Source organism: Hyperoodon ampullatus, assembly GCF_949752795.1.
Source record: "Hyperoodon ampullatus genome assembly, chromosome: 1".
NCBI classification, from domain to species: Eukaryota; Metazoa; Chordata; class Mammalia; order Artiodactyla; family Ziphiidae; genus Hyperoodon; species Hyperoodon ampullatus.
Genome location: NC_136914.1, coordinates 211,517,941 through 211,533,399, shown reverse-complemented (window position 1 = coordinate 211,533,399; position 15,459 = coordinate 211,517,941). Strand labels below are relative to the sequence as shown.

The following is a 15,459-nucleotide window of genomic DNA, read 5'->3' as shown; positions in this document are numbered from 1 at the left end:
ATGGCACAGCCTCAAAGACAGAGGGTCCTTCGGCAAAGTTGGTTGTTTCTGTGCATTCTGTTCTCAGTACTTTAAAGGTGCTTATGCCCTACATTCCCCTCAACATGCTCAGCTGCGCTTGGTTGGGTGTGCTAGTCTTTTAAAATTAGAATAGCTTTCAAAGGAGTCCGCTGCAGTCTCGACTTGACTATGGGAGAAGGAGGCTCCTCCGCCAGCTGCAGGGGAGGGACGGCAGGATCTAAGAGCCACAGGAAGTCACAAGAGGAAGTGGGGCACTGAAGAAAAACAATCACTGAAATTCACAAAAATCACTGGAACACATATTTGGCAAAGCGCTGTTCTCTGCTCCCCAGCAATACGGTCTTCTGTTTGTTCTTTTTGGCAGCACAATGAATGTGAGTTTGTCATTGACAGAGGAGATGGTCTTGGGAGGAGGAGCTGCAGCTGCCTGCCTGGCTCTCCCTTATACACAGCACACAGCACAAATGCCCAGCATCACGATGAGGTGATAGAGAACATCTGTGGACCAGACAGGAAAGGAGGCAAACAGTTCGACAAGGAGCAAGGAGAACTCAACAAGAGTCCACTCAACATAAGTGAGTCAACTCAAGGACGTTACGTAGGTTTTCATAAAACCCTGCACATTTTGTACATAGTTTTGTTCATCCTCTGGGGTTTCCATAGCTCACTTTCATCAGTACAAAGAACCCAGCAGATAAACCTAGGATAGGGACCTCTGACAGATGGGAACCTGAACTTCGATAATACAGTGATGGTGAGTTTCACTGTAGACTCCAGATGGTGCATCTGAGAGTCTCAGACGGTTGGCTTGCATGATTTCCTGCAATTGTGAGAGCAAATCTTACATCTGTGAGTTTGTTTATAAATAGAACGGCCTTACCCATCTTCTCGCATCATTTGGTGAGATCTTGGGTCTTAGCTGAAATGCTTCTTCCTCTAAGATGCTTCCCGGACTGCTGTCTAAATCATTATTCAGCCCCACCCACCATACTTCACGCATATTAGGAAGGGCATGAGCCTTGCCTGCCTTGTTCACTGCAGGAGTCACACCACCTAGAAAAGTGCCTGGTACAGAGTCAGTAATTATGGCTGATCTTTACTGGATGTTTGTTGCTTGCTGGGCATTGTTTAGTGCTCTTAGCTGTAATAGTTAATCCACACAACAATTTCTGTGTATGATATGGGCAATTATTAACCCAATTTCACAGAGGAAACTGGGGAATGCAGGAGTGGGGTCATGGCCCAAGGTCACTGAGTTCATGAGGGGCAGGGTCATAGAAGGGACTCAGAAATATTTGTTGAATGAACAGATCATTGAAAATCACGTTTTCCGAACACAGAAACCCAAGAGGAACCACCTGGTGATGTCTTTGCTTAGACTTGGTAGGGGGGTGGGGAACCAACTCTGCTTCATCCAGCTTACCCCCAGCTCCTCCCTCCCTTCAGAGCTCAGGGGCTGGTTGCAGAGAGACCTCTCGACCTCCGATCCCCCTCCACCTCATTCAGGTAAAGGCTTTGCTGGGGCCAAAGGTAAGCCTCTTTTAAAACACACATCTGCCTGTTAAAAGCATTGCCCAGAGCTGTCTCTTTTCCTTACCTGAGAAGCTATAGAGACCGGAGGATCCCCTGCCTGTAGTGAGTAAAGAAAGAGAATACAGAAGGTTTAAGAAAAGATCACAGAGGGAGAAGTCTCAGAGCTGCGTTCCTAAAACACAAACCTGACTGGATTCTCCCCTGATGAAACCAACCCGCTCCCATTGTCTTTAGCACAAAGTTTCTTGCAGGGTTGACAAAGGCTTCATCTCACACCATTTTCATCTTGGCTCTCTATGGCAGGGGTTGGTAAACTTTCTGAAAAGGGCGGGTGATAGTAAATTTATTCAGCTTCGCAGGCCACTCGGTCTCTATTGCAACTACTTGACGCTGTCGAAAGTAGCTGGAGACAAGCCCTAAGTGAACCAGTGTGGCTATGTTCCAATAAAACTTTCCGAATATATAATGAAGTTTGAATTTCATATAATTTTTTTGTGTTATGAAATATTGTTTCTTTTGATTTTTTTCAACCACATAAAAAGGAAAAACTGCCCTTAGCTTACAGGTCATACAAAATCAGGCAGCAGATGGGGTTGGGCTCCTGACCAGAGTTGGATGACTGTCCTCTAAAGCTCCCAGGCCTTGCCCCCCCCTTGATGTCACAGCACTCTTGAGGTCAGACTTAAAGATGACTCGCAGAGGTCCTCCCTAAGCCTGACTGTGCTGAGCTGCCTACCCATCTATTCCCATAGACCCTACCTCTTCCACCTCCACTGACAGTAATCTCCCTTCCCCTTAGCATTTAGCATCTCCCTCCTTGCTGGATGGTACATTCTTGAGGACAGGGCCCGTGTGGGTCTCCTTTATTTCTGAAACCCCAGGGCCCACCCAGCTCCTTTACTAGTTTTGTTGACATGCCCTGGACGCCCCCGTACGTTTCATTTTCTATTATTATTATCACCTGCACTGTGTCTGGCAGCTCAGCACTTCCTAGTCCCTGGGGGACATTGGAATTGAGGCCACAGACCGAACTTTTCAGGGTAGTTAATAAACCTCCTTGATCGGGCGTGAGTTACCCACCCCCCAGGTGAGGAGACGCGTTGCAGGTAAAGGTTGTGTCTACAGGCACAACTGGTTTGGCAATTCAGTTAAAATGCTCAAACCGGCCGTGCCTGTGGACGCAGCCCAGTGTGAGGGCAACCATTTGGAAAACAGAGAAGCTTACTACGGAGGGAGAGCTCGACGACCAGGACGCCCCCAGTCTGGTCCCGGAGGAGGCGTTTTCGTTTGTCACAAGTCTGGAGACCCAGGAGAAGACGAGGGGAGAGGCGGCATGAGAAACACACACAGGAGAGAAAAGAGATTTTTTTTTAAGAAGTCACAAAGTTGACGGAGTCAAAATTCCCCAGGCCTCAGACATTAGTTCCCTTATTGTTTTTATAACCCAGAGAGATGTATTTCGTTGCTTCTCCAACTTGAGAAAAGGAAGAAATCTTTCCGTCCTTAACTCTTCAAGCTGGAACAAATCCGCATTGCATGTGGGAGGAACTGACTCCGTTTCTTTTGATGAGAAGTAAGGCTTTTACCCATAGTTACTCTCATCACTGTGATTTGAGACGTGGATACCCGCAAAATGTGTTCTGGTTCATTTTCTTTTTTAAATGTAGAGCCAATAATAATCCTTTCACGAACAGTTAAGTGTTTCTCTACTCCCTTCCCTTTCTCTGTTTGTGCTCATAAGTGGCCACTGTCTGGCTAAATGAATCAACAGAAATAGAGATTATCATCTTATTTATGTAGGTTACTATAGGCAATGCGAGAAGGTACCCTCTTCAGTCCTTCCTCACTGAGGCCTCCGGTCCAAATAGACTGGAGGAGGTAACAGTTTGGAATTTAACACTTTTAGATCTTCAAGGCAGTGGTTCTCAAACATGCGCGCCACTTGAAGAGCTTGTTAAAACACAGATTGCTGGCTCCGCCCAGAGTGTCTGAATCAGGTGGTCTGGGGCCAGGGGGTGGGGTGGGGGGCTAAGAATTTGCATCCCTAACAAGTTTCCAGGTGATGCTGAAGCAGTGTGGACCACACTTGGGAACCACTGCTCTAAGGACCATGTTCACACCTGGTCGCAATGGAAAATTTTCTTCCACCTGAATTCATTACGCATGTTGACTGATCCTGCAGCAAATTCTTGGTGGAGGAGGCGGAGGGGAAACTGACCCTCCTGCATGAGCTACTAAATATGCCTGGGAAGCTGGGCCCTTCCTCTCACGTGGTCGGAACAGCTGTGACCTCATGTCGCGAATTCCTGCAACATCTCTCTTGTCCATCTTAAGTCTCCGAGACGGACGTTCAGGCTGGTAAGTCAAGAGCTAAAAGTACCTACCTTCAGCTTCCATCCAGAGCCTATTGCTACCAGCTGAATTTTGAATCTCCCTTGTCCTGTTAACTTTCTCAAAGCATCTCCATGTCTGTTGTTGCTTTCATTTTCCCTAACATTGCTCTCTGAAAAGAGAAGGGCCGCCATTACTCATCACCATTCCATCTTTAAAGATGAGAAAACCAGGCTCTGGGGTTAAGTGACCTGGGCCAGACCATGCAGCTTGTTTGTGGCGGGGCAGACACGCCTGGAACGTCTGCCCCTACCCTCAGCAGCCTTTCCTCCAGTATGTCCTCACACACATCTACGCTGGTCTGTTGACAATTTCCCAGGTAAAACTACAGCTCCTCAAATACCGTCCCCTCCCCGTCACAGCCTCAGGTAATATTCTCATTCCGGTAAGGGTGGCTCACCACTGGGCAGGAGAGCTTCTCACTGTCGCAGATGAAAGTCTCACAGTGTAACCACACCTTGGACAATTTGGGGATGTTCTGGAACCGGAAAGCATTGAATTGGAAGGTTGCCCTGTGGTCTTTCCCATTCTCATACACGATGACAGTTTCATCCGTAGGACAGCTGGAGCACACGGGGTTGGAGGAGGGGAGGGGGAGAGACAGTCATCTCATGAACTCCAGCAGGGGCGTCTGAGGCAAAGTCACACACGGCCTCCCCTGGGCTTTTACACAGCACGTTATCCTTCTGAGGCACTGTGGCAGCACCTTGCTTATCCTCATTTCTTTGGGGTCAGTTGGAGGACCTATGAGATGGCTGTGACCATCCCCATTGTACAGATAGAGTACAGCAAGGGTGGAGCAACTTACAAGAAGCCACACATCTGGAAGTTACCACACCTCTGTCCCCAAGAAATGAAATCCCCCAGACAACATCCTCCGGAGGCCTGGGATACGTACAGACTCCCAGCCTATGTCCAAAATAAAGATGGTGGTGCTGGGAATGGCATTTCCCAAAGTACTCTCACAGCCACCTACACCCAGGTCACACCCAACATATTACTGTGTGTGTATGGTGAGGTTTTGCCACCGGGAATTTGAATTTACATTGTACTATTTAAACGCTATATCTATTCTATAATTACCTTTCTAAAGATATTTTTAATATGAGCACAGAAAAAAATGGCTGGAAGGATACCATTTAAATGTTAACACTGGCTATTATGGACAGTTTTTGTTTTCTTCTTTCACCTTTATGTTGTTGTTTTTTTAACTCTCTATAATGAGAGTGTAATATTTGGGAAGTTTCAAAGTCCCAAATGTACAACTGCAGTAAAAGAAAAAATAATGACATAGATGGGCGTTTGCCAAAACCAAGTGTTCTCACCTGGGGGCCATTTTGCCCCCCAGGGGAAATTTGACATGTGGTTGTCATGACTGGGGGGAAGATACTCCTGACACCTAGAGGGTATAGACCAGGGATGCTGCAGAATGCCCTACAGGGAACAGGACAGAGCCCACAACAAAGAATGATCCAGCCCCAAAAGTCAACAGTGTCGAGATTGGGAAAGCCTGGTTTAAGCACAATACTTTTTCATTTACCAAACACATATGGATTCCCTACTTAAGCACCAGACATTCAGCCAGGTTGGGAACAGACACAGTGGTTCTCGGGAATGCACAGCGAGACCCACAGAGTGTGAGGGCCTGTATGCAGGTGACGATGAGCACCAGAACCTGTCCTCTACGGAACAAAGGTCTATGGGTTCAAAAGCTAAGGATCAGTGGACAGCACCTCAGTGGAACCCGAAGTTCATGCCCCGCCTGGCGTGTTTCTCTGACTCTATCGTCCTTCCTACTCAACACAAACACTAGGGAGCAGTGCAGTCGCCTCAGGGAAACTTTATGGTGGACCCTCCCCCATCCCAGTCCATCAGAACCAGACATTAGGGGCCAAATTAGAGGTAGGACGGAGGGGATGTTAACTCTGAGAGTGAGTGAAACGAGCCATGAAAACTGCACCTTGTATCTGGACCAGGGCCAGAAGCTGGGATCTGTTTGTGGTGGCCTCTGAGTAGTGACAAGAGCTAGGGGCATTTTCTGAGCTGTGAAACAAGACTCTTGAAGGATCATTCGGTCATTAAACCCGAGATCCTTGTACGAACTCAAGACTAAGTCCTTAAAATAGCTCCTGGCTGCTGGAGTGTCCAGGTACGGTGTCAGACAGTGGGAACAATGTAAAGCAGAGCTTTGCTGGCGGCAGGAAGGAGGCAGGTAACAGGCAGGCCTAGATGCCTTGGTACTGCTGCCTCTTGGCTCTGGCTGTGGCACCTGTCCTTCCGTGACAGGTATCTCAGGATTGTGGAATGCCCACAGGGAGGCTTTCACACCATCATCACTTCCCCACCTGAGATCAAAATTCTTATTCTAAACTCTCCAGGCATTCTTGAAAACTGGGTTTTCCTTCCAAAGGGCCTGGTGTGAACCAAAACCATCTGGGAGGTTATGGGAGTGGCCTTTCTAATTCTCCCCTTTGGCACTGGTCTTCCTGCATTTATCTCCAACCTCAAGGGGCCATTTTCAGTTAGGCAGTATTTGCAACTAGGTCAGGGTGTCTTTAATTTTTGCTTAAATGCAGAGTCCCAGGGTTCACCCAGGGACCTTCTGATGTAGGTTTACAACGTGTCTGCATGTGTAGCAGATACCCAAAGGAATTCCTGTGCACACTAGAGTTTGAGGACCACTTGGAGCGACTACCCCAAAGTCACAAGCATTCCCTTTTCTGCCATATTACACATCCACTAGGTGTGCAGGGGCACTAGAACTATCTGAGGAGATGATTCCATGGTGTGGCAGAAGCCTTTGCCCTTGTGTGGCTATTGTTTGAGAGAGGTTCCCAATGCCTCTTGGTAATTTCAAGGTCCCTGTAGGTCAGCAATTTATTTCAGAATCTCCCTGAGGTCATTTGATTTGCACTATCATCAACAGAACCTAAATGAATCATTCAATGACGGATGTGAACTAAGGACCCAAACTAAGCTCCCATCTCTGCAGGAAGATGGGTTGCTTGGGTGTGGGCCTGCTGGCTTGTCCTACCCTGTGTTATCAAGAGATAACACTGCCCAGATCATCCATCCCTTTACTAGCTTAGACTCTGGGTAAGTTTCTGAACTTATCTGTGCCTCAGTTTCCTCATCTATAAAGTAGTGATTGTTGTACTTCCTACTCTATAGGAAGTTTAATGAAATTGAAATAAATTAGTATTTGTAAAGCACCTCCCTAGAGTAATTCCTGGTATGTTGTAAGGGCCGTATAAGTGTTTGTTAAATAAAAATAGATAAAGATCCAAAGTGGCTTCACCTTTGTTATCTTATCATCTTTGTCCCTGGCGGCAGTGTTTACCCAGCCCTGATGGTTCCAGTGTAACTGGTCTGCTTTGGGTTGGGGAATGGCCTCTTCTGTGTTTACTGTTTGTTGTGTGGATGACGCCTGAATCTCTAGTCTAACTCATCCTCTCCTTTGTTTTCCAAAGTTACAATTCTAAGTGCTTCTAGACAATTGTCTTCTCAAGGTCAATATGTCATCCCTGAACTCAAGGAGAATCCAAACTCCCTTATCCAGAACCCCTCTTCCCTAGGAGCCTAGGACAAACAATTTCTCATCTTCACAATTCACGGTGCAACAGCAGAAAGCATTCTTTGTCCCATGTGCCTCAGACACTGTGCCCTGTCCTTCCCTCTACCATATGCAATTGGTTGCTCAATTTTTATCGCTTCTCCCTCCCTTGGGTGACGTTGGATGACCTTCTTTCCATTCACTTAGCTACAACCTTGATTCAGGTCTTATGACCTTTGGCTCTAGAGCTGCCACAGCCTCTAATCTGGTCTTTCTACCTCCCCTGTTCTGTTTCTAACCGCCCTATGTGTGATTTCCAGAATCTCATTTCTATACTATAATCCCATTACTTTAGTCCCCTACTCCAAATTTTAAAACTCCCCCGTTACCTATGAAGTTATTAGTAAATAAAAACAATGATATTATTAAAATTGATTGAATACCAGCTAGGTACTATGTACTAAGCTTTTTACATGGATATCTAAGTTCTCCTCAGGGTTCTGATGTCAGATTGATTGAGTTTGAACCCAACCTGCCCACTTCCCCCTAAACACACACCTACACTAACTATGTGATATTACTTAACCCCTACTGTGCCTCAGTTTTCTCATCTGGAAAATGGGGATGATAGTAATAATACCTACCTGTAGTAAGGCAAATGAGTTAATATATGATAAAGCTCTCAGAACAGAACCTTGTACCTAGAAAGCACTACGTAAGTGATTCCTGGTATCAGTACTCAGTCTGGAAGCACAGAGGAAGTCACTGATGTGACCCCAACAGGCTCCGCCTCTACCTTCCAAGCTGTCCCAAGCCAGAGCAGCCCTGGATCTTACCTAGCCCCACCTCTCAGCCCTGTGGTCCAGAGAGCCGTACCTACCCCTTGCTGATCAGCTGCCACTGCAAGGGATACATGAAATCAGCCGAAGGTGTGGCCCAACAGCTGTTCACAACCACTTTAAACCTGGAAATGAAACAAAACGCATCACTGTGAGCTAGGGAGTTGTATGCCTAGAAACTTTGGGTGATTTAAAAGCCTCTGGGCTGTTTTTGTTTGTTTGTTTTTTTCTCTTCTTTGTATTTATAAATACAAACATTAAGAACACACACTTACCTAATGCTTAACCCTTTGGCTTCTACTCCTGCAAACAGATCTGAACCAATTTCGTATGTCTCCAGGATAAAAGGCGCTTCTTTCTTAACGGTGAACTTGGCATTCTTTGGAAGGAAATTGACACTGGGCGTTATGATCTGTCAGACTGAGCAGTTGGGTCTGACAGGAGCGGATGAACCGGGACGGGAGGGGGGAGGAACAACCCAAGGGCACAGGTACATGAGACCACAGTGAGACCCGCAGGGACCAGAGAGGCTGTACCTCCTAGGATGCTGGTGCCATCTCAGAAGGGATGAGGACATCACATGTATGTCCAGGAGACTGTGCTATATGGAGACCAAAATCATAGACTGCTGTCCCCAGTGTAGCCAGAGATGCTTCTCCTGGCCCCATCTCCCGGGAACCAACAATTGGAATATTGGAATCATACCTCCACTTGCAGGGGAAGCTTCCTGATTATGTTACATAGTGGAGCACAGAATCTGCACACTTCATTCAATTTCTGAAGCAAAACGCTTTTAAGGGTCAGTTTCTCCACTTCTCACCTGACAGTGAGGCCATACTCAGTGTTATTTCCCCCTACTTTCTTTGTAACATGAAAATTAGGGACCTGTGTCCAGATAGCTTCACCCTTTAGTACCTGGACAGTTTATTTTGGCAAATTCTGGGCTCTGCCTTTTAATGGGGGCATTAACCCAGGAAATCATACAGAGAAAAGAGTCACTAGGATGATGAATGCACCACCAAGAATGGGACGATGTTTAGTTTGGGAAAGACAAGCCTGAGCTAGTTGAAGGACCATCAGTAACATGTAGTATCATTTCAGAGGATAGAACCGGGACCAGTGGGCCAGAGTTCGGAATGCCAGATTTCATGACATCAGACTTCACATGCTGACCTAACATGAGAAGGTCCAACTTGCCGTTGCCCTTGGAAGAGGTGGGGAACCCATCCCTCAGCAGCCTTGCAGAAAGGTTTTGGGCATTGGGTGGAAGGTCAAGATTAATCACCTCTGAGGTTTGTTCTGACTCTGGAAGTCTATGATTTTGGTCTCTATTGCTTGCCTTCGTTCCATCCCAAGCTTTGGCATTTGTTTCTGTCTAACTAAAAGGAATAGTCAATACCATTTGGATTGAATAGAAGTCAACCTAATCCCACTCTGACATTGATGTTCAACCCTATAAAGGTAACAGTGCTGGTGCTAGGAGTTCTCAGTTTCCACTTTAAACAAGGTCAAAGTTTACAATTGTGAGAATGACTATTTCCTCGGGCATTTACTTTGCGCCAGGCGCTGTGCAAAGGGTTTTATAAGGATTATTTCATTTAACCCTCATAACAAACCTCTCAGATAAGTGCTATTATTATCCCCACTTAACAAATGCATAGGTGGAGGCCCAGAGAGGTTAACTAACTTGTCCAAGGTCACACAACTAGTAAATGGTGGAAACAGGCTTCAAACCAGTGGTCTGATGTCAAGGCCTATTTTCTTAACCACAGTGCTAGGCTACTTCTACAAGTTGACTACCTTCCTTTATTTCGGATTGGGAGTCAAAATAACTTTACCAAGAATACCAACCACGGACCATTGGCAGAATTGAGTGGAAGGGGGTAGAGAGAGAAGAGAGGAAGCATGCTGAGTAGAACGGGTGGTTTTGGAGCCTGGCATTTGGAGCTCTCAGAATCCTAAGCAACTAGCAGAGCATTGATTCTATTGTGCCATGCAGGGCACAGCTCGGTCTCTGGTAATTTGATGGAAATATATGCAGCGAGCAGCTGTTGCTTCAGAACACACAAGAATGCTCTAAAAGCAGAAGAAGGGAGGAGAAGAAAAATACCAACCTCATGGGTAAGGCACAGGAAACCGAGCCCATTGTGGGAATGTTAATCAGTACCAAAGTCTCGGTTATAACCTCAGAGCCCCCTCGGTGCCAAGGTTTGTTTGTCCTATAAGGGTCTTGGTGGGCCCTAGGGAAGGCCTTAGTCTCATTTCTACCAGTTCAAGGAAGCAGTCTGCCTAGCCGTCTAGAGGATGGCCTGGGTGATGCTGAGGACATGCTTCCTAATTTTTGTTTTTTCTTAAAAAAGTTATAAGGTTTGATATTTCTGTCTGAAACTTAGCACCACATAACTGATGGACATCGTGGTGCCTCTCCATTTCCAACTGTTGTAAAACCTTCATAGGGTCATACCTATAATTTTATCTGGTTAAAGCAACAATCATGTATTTCCAGACAGGGACTCAGTAGTAATGACAGCCTGTCATCAGGATGTCCCTTGAGTCTGTTGTCAATGTGTGAAGCTTATTTTCCTCTCTGGATAACCTTCGTCAGTTACTACAGTGGTTTTGCCATCCTTTCATCACCCTGGTGATCCACACTGTTTTAACCCCCCTGATTATAGGTCAAGGGATTATATGGAATTTCCTTTTCTCAGGACTTAACCACTAGTGGTGTGTAGCCTGGGGCAGATCTAGGTTTTGTGGGACCTTGAAGCTTATTTAGAGAGCCCTCTTTAATTAAAAGAATCAAAACTTTGAATACAAAATTAGACACAGGGCCTTGAAAAGGGCCTGTGGAAGTGAAGGGTCATGAAACGTAAGCTTCATTCCCTGCATAGTAAGTTTGCCTTGTAGACCAATGTCAGGGGACCTTGTTCCAGACTGGGTACTGCTCTGGACCACCTGTGGGGTCTTGGACAGATCATTTCCTCACTGGGTTTCAGATCCTCAGCTGTAAAATGGACTAGGTTGTTCTAGGATCCCTTCTAGCTCTCACCTTCTGAGTTCAGCAAGGTTAATAGCTTCCAGGGAGCTGGTAAAGCAAGTTCAAAGAGTTCAAGGTCAGTGGAGTTCCAGGTAATATAGTTGTTTCCTTTGCGAAATGAATGGGTTGTACATGGTGGCCTCTAAGGCTATCTTCCGGTTCTAATGTTGGAAGTAAAGGTTTCTATTTCTGCCTGCATTTTCCTTTAGCCAGCTGGGCCATTTCCTATGTGCATGTCCCCTCACTGGAAGCTGCAAGTCTAAAAAACAGAACACCCCATCTAAACAGGAGGGCAGCTGGGCTAATGGCCATTGCATATTTAGTTTCTCTGGAGCATTCTATTCTTAGTGCCTTTAGCTTTGATGTCAATGTAGGCAGCATGCCCAAATTAGACAAAGAGGAGGCCCACTAAGTAAAGGGCTTTGGAGACCAAAGAACTAGCCGGCAGGAGCCAACCCCAACCACTCCCCTTAGCCCTGTCCCAGGTAGGAAGCTCACTAGTCTGTGCCGATGTTTTAACAAGAGCTGGATCCTAAATATAAATCTCTGGAGGGGGTTGTAGTGGAAACTAATCAATTGAGAATTAGACCTTGGCTGTCTTTACTGCCTATTGACCTTTGATTTCTCTTATCTCAATTTTCACATCTGTGAAATGGGAAGATTGCCCTTTTTTCTCTGTGGCACCTTTCCTTTCTTCCATCCAGTCTATGAATCTGAATGTCTGCTGCATCTGGTCTTTAAAGAGGCTTAAAGCTAGAACAAAGCTTACGTCTCAAATCAAATTCAAGAATGGGGGTCTGCATACAGCTTAGAGGAGAACAAACGCTGAGGAAGCATCCCATCATCTCCTAGAAAGGCCCCAGGGTAGCAGTGGAGACCTGGAGACCACTTACAGTGTAGAAGTTGAGAGACAATTGGCTTTCAAATGTGCCCATGCTCCCGTTCTTCACATGAACAGTGGCCACTCTGAAAAGGGGAGAGAATTTTGCATAAGGACTGAAACATGCCTGGTTGACAGGGGCTGCAGAACACACGCAAGGCAGCCCGCCCTCCACTCTCGGAGCAGCTTACCTCTGGTCAAAGGCAGCCTGGTTCACCAAGTAGGTGGAGTGGTAGGTGCAGGAGAAAGAGTAGTTCACAGGCTGGTTCTTTACGATCACGGTGCTGTCATTGGAAACAATGTGGTTGTAGAAGTGGTAGATGGGGGGCTTGTACTGGAGAAAGAAAGAAGGCGGTTAGGGTGGCCCTGTACCCCCATGATGTGAATGAGGCCTCTTGGATAAATGACTGAAGATGGTTCAGAAAAAAGCCCAATGGGAAGACATGAATGTCTGCCACTGATATAGCACCCACTCTTGTTTGTAGGTGAGCTGATAATTTTTGTAAAGAGATCTTAAGTCTGTTCAAGATTGTTTATAATAATCTAAGTTGAATGTTGTACACTTAAAAAAAAATCCATATACCCATTGGGCTTCTGACCGAAATGGACTGGCTCAGGAACCTCTGTCTCCCAACATCAACTTTTAATTTACTTTCCCCTGTCCGAGTAATCTTATGTGACACCTTCACCACCTCCCATCTCTAGAACATTACTGCCTGGTTCTTTGCTCTTTCCTTCTTCCAATCATGAGCACTATTTCTGAGATTCTTTCCTCTGACTTGTTGGACTTTAAAATCACCAAATATTAGAGTTAAAAGGGATCTTGAATATTCACTTGAGAAGTGATCTGCCTAAGACTGCACAGATGATTTCTAGTTCATTTTACCAGGATATTCAAAGACATGATGTTTTTGTTAATTATGCCCATGACTCTTCTCCCTAAATCCCTGAATCCTTGTGGGACCTTTAGGAAGAGGAGGTAGCCCCAGGAGCTGAGACCCGATAGATGTACCATCTCCTTCAGTCAAGACCGTAGGAGTTCTAGACGTCAGCCAGAGCGTCAGAAGACCTAGGCTCCCTTCATGACTATATCACTACTGGTTCTGTGGCCACGAACTAGTGGCTTTGCTGGGAGGTCTCAGATTTCTCCTCCATCCCATAAGGATACTTGGTGAGAGGATGTCTGTGGTTCCTTTTAATTCTGATTACCTGTCCTGGGTGCTTCACAAGACCCAATTATGGGTTGTGTTATACTTTGGTCACTCCTTTAAGATGCCTTCCATTATCTTTTTATTTTTTGGCCACGCTGCGTGGCATGTGGGATCTTAGTTCCCCGACCAGGGATTGAACCCTTGCCCCCTGCAGTGGAAGCAGAGTCTTAACTGCTGGACCACCAGGGAAGTCCCTAAGATGCCTTCCACATGCACCCCTTTGTCACCACTTCCAAGTCTCGGGCAGAGGATGGCTCCCCCATCCAGCTCAGGAAGGATGGCAGCCATGAACATGCGCTCGGAGCTCCAAGTGAGGTGGAGGTGGGAAATGTACTTTGCTCTACTCACAGAAGGTGGCTTAGCTGCTCAGGCAGTGAATTAGGAGAATAAAATTTAAATCCAAAGAGTCGCCTAAACTAGACAGAAGAAAAGAATGTAAATAACGCTAATATCTCAGGAAATTTGGGAGTTGGGACTGACTCTTAAAAAGAAAGTGGTGAATTCTGAATCCTTTTAAGGGTGGACAGAAGATGTCTCATTCTTGGGCCCAGTTACCTCCTCTTAGCAACTCCTCCACGTGTGGCCTGGTCTTACCTCAGACTGGGTTCCACAATAGGACTTGTTTTTAGGTGACAAGTCTGGGATTACAAATTGGTAGTAACCTGCTTCGTGGACCCCATTGTAACACAGCCCACCAAGCGCCAGCTGGTGCACTTCCCATCCATAGGGACACTCTGGGATTTTGGCGATGATTGTTTTCGGATAACAAAACACAAGAATGACATCTGGAAAGAGGAGAGACTTGGTCTGAAATCAGATCTGGTAAAATCTACATATGGTGGGCTCCTGTTACAGCTGAGCATGCAAAGCAGTTAGTTAAAAATACTTTCCCCACTATTCTTCATAAGCTGTGATGAAAGTTTTCCCCCAACTTCAGTCACTGAAGTTCCACTTTTACAGATTTTGAAACCTCTGTGTAATATCTGCATTATTCTTAATATGTATTCATAATTGGCCCACTTTTAAGCTTCAACCTATTTTAAGGAATGTATTTTTGAAACCAGATTAAATGTATTTTCATATATATATTTATATTTCCTATATATATATATATATATATATTTCCAATCCATTCAATCTGGTTTCATATATGTATGAAAATCCCATGAAATGAGCCTATAAAATTTAAAATGTCCATTTATGCACAATGCTATGAAACAGTAATTTATGGCACAGGACAGAAAAGCAGTAGTCAAATAGAAAACGGGAAAAAAATATGAAGATTTTATCTCTATTTGTTCATCTATTTAGCAGCCTCTAATTTTTAAAAAGTGTAACTTTACCCAATAGATTTGTACTTTCTGTGGGAAAAACCGGATGGGCGTTGGGGTGTTTAAGTGCTTCTACTTGGCTCCAGTATTGCATTTTCCTAACAATAGAAGCACAGGGCTATGAACTCTGCGAAGGGAAGTGTCACGAAAAGTTCCTTTCCAGGAAAATGGGCTAGCACCAGAGCATACCTGCTTTATTTGGAGTGCAAGATCTCGCAGAGGCTTCTGCAAAGACAGCCAACAGGACAAAGGCCCTCATCACCATTGCTTTTGCCCGGTGGCCAAATCAAGCTGGCCAAACGTTCACGGTCCTGACAGGGCCCGAGCCTCGATCATTCTAGGTCAGAAACACGAGCGAGAAATTAAAATCAAGGGTGAGAACAAATCAGCACATACAGAGGAGATGGATCATGCGTCTTGTTTCTAACGGCTCTTCGTCTGCGTTGGGAGGCAAACATGGGGCTCATACCACAGAGAGTGTCAATTTCACATGCGGCTGCTCATGTTCCCCACGGTTTCATTCTCTCCGACTGGAGGCTGCCTCTCAGATGCTCCCCAAATGTCTGTTCCCAGTCCTAGCTCGACTTTATATAAGCCCAGGGTGTAAAAGAAACCGGCTCCAGATAAACCACAATGAACATGCATTATCCACTGTGGGGGGGA

General features: G+C 45.7%; 1 protein-coding gene across 1 annotated transcript; it reads right to left on the bottom strand.

The window, feature by feature from the left end:
• Nucleotides 1–131: 131 nt before the first annotated feature.
• On the bottom strand, nucleotides 132–15,061 carry TECTB (tectorin beta; the record flags this gene model as incomplete). The annotated part of the gene is made up of 11 exons (XM_079712021.1): nucleotides 132–275; nucleotides 479–519; nucleotides 1,619–1,651; nucleotides 2,780–2,852; nucleotides 4,346–4,508; nucleotides 8,379–8,462; nucleotides 8,613–8,716; nucleotides 12,268–12,340; nucleotides 12,446–12,588; nucleotides 14,060–14,250; nucleotides 14,986–15,061. 11 exons carry the CDS (start codon nucleotides 15,059–15,061, stop codon nucleotides 132–134), a joined length of 1,125 nt encoding a protein of 374 aa, XP_079568147.1.
• Nucleotides 15,062–15,459: the final 398 nt, after the last annotated feature.